The 4,672-nt window shown below is 42.9% G+C and overlaps 1 protein-coding gene across 1 annotated transcript; it reads left to right on the top strand.

The window, feature by feature from the left end:
* Positions 1-720: 720 nt before the first annotated feature.
* LOC120295758 (D-3-phosphoglycerate dehydrogenase 3, chloroplastic-like) lies at positions 721-4,361 on the top strand. The gene is made up of 5 exons (XM_039317320.1): positions 721-1,393; positions 2,531-2,907; positions 2,989-3,099; positions 3,182-3,277; positions 3,529-4,361. The coding sequence occupies exons 1-5, from the start codon at positions 865-867 to the stop codon at positions 4,207-4,209; spliced, it is 1,794 nt and encodes a 597-aa protein (XP_039173254.1). The 5' UTR covers positions 721-864; the 3' UTR covers positions 4,210-4,361.
* Positions 4,362-4,672: the final 311 nt, after the last annotated feature.

The raw sequence follows: 4,672 nt of genomic DNA, 5'->3' as shown, positions 1-4,672 counted from the left end.
AATGGACGAAAGATAATTAAGTTCAAGCATCTTATAAAAATATGATTGCATCGTCTCGAATACATGTAAATCAAAAGAGACTATCTTTTAAAAAAAATAAATCTCAATCATTTCTGTCTCTACTATGTATCTATCTGATTTATTAGTATAACGTTTATAATGCATAGGTCAATGATTTTATTTCTGTCTCACGCATTTCAACATCAAAATTTGAATATTTCCTATCCAACAGCAACCTTTGAACACAAAAAAAGAGGTTCAAATCTTGAATGGTTTTTCTATTATCATTTCACATTTATTATATGCCGCATATATTTATAAAATTTATTTCTTTACATTATCTAATGATTTAAAAACTTTTGGGAAAATTTTAAGTAAGAGCCTAAAATGCCATCATTTTCTTAAATAAAAACTCGAAGTTGGCCTTATTTCGAATAAAAATTTAAAGTGATCAAATTATCTCAAATAAAAACTTGAAGTGGAATTTGTTTCAAATGAGAAGTCGAAGTAGCCATATCAGTTTCAAAAAAGGGTCCAACTTCTCATATAGAAGGGTATCTTCATCTTGTAATTTATTTTTCTTTCCTTTTTCTTTTTTTCTTTTATTTTCTTTCTTATTTTTGCCCTTCCCTCCACCGAGCTTGGCAGAGGCTATCAAACTTTGTTATGCTTGTGAAGTTACCTAACCCTCGGTGTTGTTGACCAAGTTCGCCATTCATTTATTACCATTGCTTCTCAGAATTTCGCTTAGTCTTCCCTCTCATTTCCATGAAAAGTCACGATTCCCCCATGAACGCCACCACCGCTGCTCTTTAAATTCTGCCCCTCCCCACCTCCCTCGAATGAATCCAGCATCGCGACGAAATGGTGAGCACCATCAAGCTCGGGAGATCCTTAGCGACCGGCGATTTCGCCTCCTCTAGGCGCGCTCCCTCGGGGAACCTCGCCGCCTCCGTCTCCCTCCGCCGCGCCCTCCGCCGCCCGCCGGCGGCCCTGCGCGCGTCCTCCGATGACGATCGCTTCACCGTCCTGGTGGCGGGCGAGCTCGGGGAAGCGGGGTTGGATATCCTCAGGGATTTCGCGGAGGTTGACCACGCCGTTGACCTCGCACCCGAGAAACTGTGCGCGAGGATCGGCGGGTGTGATGCGCTCATCGTCGGGAGCGAGATGAAGGTGAGCGGGGACGTGTTCGGCTCCTCCCGCGGGAGGCTGAAGGTGGTCGGGATCGCCGGGGGTGGGATCGACAATGTGAACCTGGCCGCGGCGAACGAGAACCGGTGCCTAGTGGTGAATGCGCCAAACGCGAGCGCGTCGGCAGTGGCAGAGCACACGATCGCCCTCCTGACAGCCATGGCCCGGAACATTGCGCAAGCTGCGGTTTCGGTGAAGTCGGGTCAGTGTTTGTCTCATAAATTTCAATCCCTTTTCAGCAATTCTAGTTCTAGCTGTTTGTTCTGTTCTGGCAATGTTTAGTATTGGGAGTGCATATATAGAGGAAACAATGTAGAGACTCAAATGGTGACTGCTGAATTGTCTACTGCGTCTATTTAATGCATATTTATCTGTGATCTTTCATGACATGAACCACTTTTGTCCCTAAAGTTGTTGGAATATATAAAATCAAAAGCTATTGAACGATTTCATCGGATCGTGGTCCAGTTTCATGTGGAACAATCAGAGACAGGAACATGGGACCTGGAATCCGCGCGCAGAATGTTCAGTTATACTCATGTGCAACTATGGTTTTGTGATCTAAAAGGGTTCAACAGCGATAATCGGATGCTTTCTCTAGGCACCTTGTTTGGGTCAACTTGTATCCAATTGGCATCACCCTTTAGATCGTGCAGGTCCCAGAGATTGATATGTTCTGAGCCATGAGCATGGCACGTGATTATCCCTTATTTTTCAGAACGACACCAGGTTCTAGATGGATTCTTTTCATACCTTAATGCTTGACAAATTAGAGGAGAAGAGTTTCATAGTCTAGTCAGATATACGAATCTGAAGCAGAATCGGTCTGCAAAATGTGTTTCAAGATGTCTTAGTAGAACCACATCATAGTTACTGCAAGATGCAGCGTAAATTCAGGAAATCCTGTTTCCGTATGTATAAATTGAAATAGTGAACTAGCTTTTCTCGGTTTATGAGGTTCCTTTCGACCTTGAGAAATCAGGATGCTGAAGGAACAGGTTGAGTTTGTGAATCTCAGTATATTTGTGCAGGGGCTGCTATATTTACTGGCATATTTCCTCATTAATAGTAGCAATGTCTTTCTCACGGGTTACCCCGTGATCTTACAATTCTGCAGAGGAGCTACTTGATTGATGACAGTTTTCTATAGCTGACTGCTGGATAGCAGAACGAATTTTGATCGATCCGGCGTATATTTCTGAATGGAACACTTGATAATAACAGATTTTCTATCTTGTGTACATACTACATATTCTCAAACTGTATCATGAAAACACTCGAACTGTTTTGGCTAGAAACTTGGAAGTGATTTTTGGTATACATGCATCGGCTAATGCAGGTAATTTGCAGAAGAAGAAGTATGTGGGCATGTCTCTTTCAGGGAAGACCCTTGCTGTCTTGGGTTTTGTAGAGGTCGGGTTTGATGTTGCCCAACGCGCCAAAGGTCTTGGAATGCATGTAATCGCATATGGCCCATACGCCTCCAGTCATCTAGCCCGTGCAATCGGGGTAGAGTTGGTGACGTTCGACAAGGCCATAGCGAATGCAGATTTCATCTCCTTACATATGCATTATACTCCTGCCACGCAGAAGATGCTTAATGATGAGACCTTTGCGAAGATGAAGAAAGGCGTTCAGATTCTGAATGTCACTCATGGAGGATTGATCGATGAAGACGCTCTAGTCAGGGCACTCGATTCAGGAATTGTGTCGCGGGTACTTCTGTCTGTCTCACTTTTGTCTTTTGGAAGACTGCTAATTAAATCATCCGGAACGTTGAAGTGATTTCTCTAACAGGCAGCAGTAGATGTTTTGATAGAGGAGCCGCCACCAAAAGACCACAAGCTCGTCCAACACGAGAAAGTTATCGTTACCCCAAATCTCGGAGACGTTACTTTCGAAGCTCAGGTTGGTTGAATGGCCTGACTTTCCGAATGCTTAAACTTTTCACTTTCTGTGCCATTAGATGACAGCAAAAGCTAATGTGCAGGAACAACTGTCTATCGAAATTGCAGAAGCCGTCATTAAAGCTTTAGAAGGAGATCTTCCTTCGACCGTTGTCAATGAACCGATGGTTGCTGCTGAGGTATCATCTTGCATCTTTATATCGTGTAGCATCAGGTCTCTTCATGAGCTAACGCCATGCGATGTAACAAATAATGAAGTCCTGCATTAATCCCTCAATTTCATTCGAATGCCCATAAAAAACGATGTTATCTGAGGTCTAAAATATATTCTTTTCAAGGCTAAAGAAACCGTTCCGTTGATAGTCGCCTGTTCTTACTACGTTCATTAGGCATATGTCCTGCACATTTCAATGCTCCTTTGTTCTATCAGGTCCTTGTGGAATTGAAGCCATTTCTGGACCTCGCAATCAATCTAGGAAGATTTGCTGTCAAACTAATCGCGGGAAGAGGCGGTTTTAAAGCAGTAAAAGTCACATACGCTTCTGCTAGAGAACCGGATCAACTCGACACGAAACTCCTCCGAGCCGGGGTGATCAAGGGCCTCATCGAACCCATTTCCAGCGTCATCGTCAACTGGGTGAATGGAGATTCAGTAGCCAAGGAAAGAGGACTGAGAATTACTGAAGAGCGAGTCGCTTTGCCCGGTTCGCCGGAGTACCCTCTTGAGTTCCTCCAGGTTCAGATAGCAAGCGTGGAGTCGAGATTCGACGGCGCCCTATCAACATCCGGGGATATTGAAGTTGGGGGGCAGGTGAGAGACGGGCTCCCCTTCCTGACTAAGGTCGGGAACTTCGAGGTGGACGTCCGGTTGGAAGGCTGCATACTGCTATGCAGGGCGATCGATCAGCCAGGTCTTATCGGGAAGATCGGGAGCGTCCTGGGGGAGGCGAACGTGAACATCGGCTTCATGAAATATATGAGGACCTCCGTCGACTCGGAGAACTTTCAGAGCATGATCTCGATCAAGGTGGACGATCAGCCGACCAAGGAGACGCTGAAGAAGATCGGCGAGATCGCTGCGATCCTGGAGTTCGTCTTCCTGGATGTGTAAAGATGGAGAAAGTTAAGGCATTATTTCATTGTACCTAGAGAACACAATAATTGATTCCCTTTCATTTCTACCGTTGTAGCTGGAATAAACTCGGTTCCCCCTGCAAATGTTCTTTTTTATAATTTTAATATGTTCAAATTTGAACTTAATAATTTTATTAAAGGGTTAATATCACCAAAAACCCTTCGAATTAGTACATTCATAACAAATTTATCCTATATTAATTTTTTTCCCATCAAAAACTCCAAACACGTACATTTATGATAAATTCACCATTCATTATTTTCATTAAATTAGATTAATATTACAAAAAAAAAATTCACTAATACACTTGTGACAAATAGAGAGTAAAATCTCAAATTGGTACCACGTGTTATATAATTCAGTAATTTAATAGTAAAATTTAATAGATTCATGAAGAATAAATTTGTCATAAATGTACCAATTTGAAATTTTTTTGTGA

Source organism: Eucalyptus grandis, chromosome 7, assembly GCF_016545825.1.
Source record: "Eucalyptus grandis isolate ANBG69807.140 chromosome 7, ASM1654582v1, whole genome shotgun sequence".
Taxonomy (NCBI): domain Eukaryota; kingdom Viridiplantae; phylum Streptophyta; class Magnoliopsida; order Myrtales; family Myrtaceae; genus Eucalyptus; species Eucalyptus grandis.
Note: the sequence above shows the minus strand (reverse complement) of the source record. Positions and strands in the feature narration are given on the sequence as shown.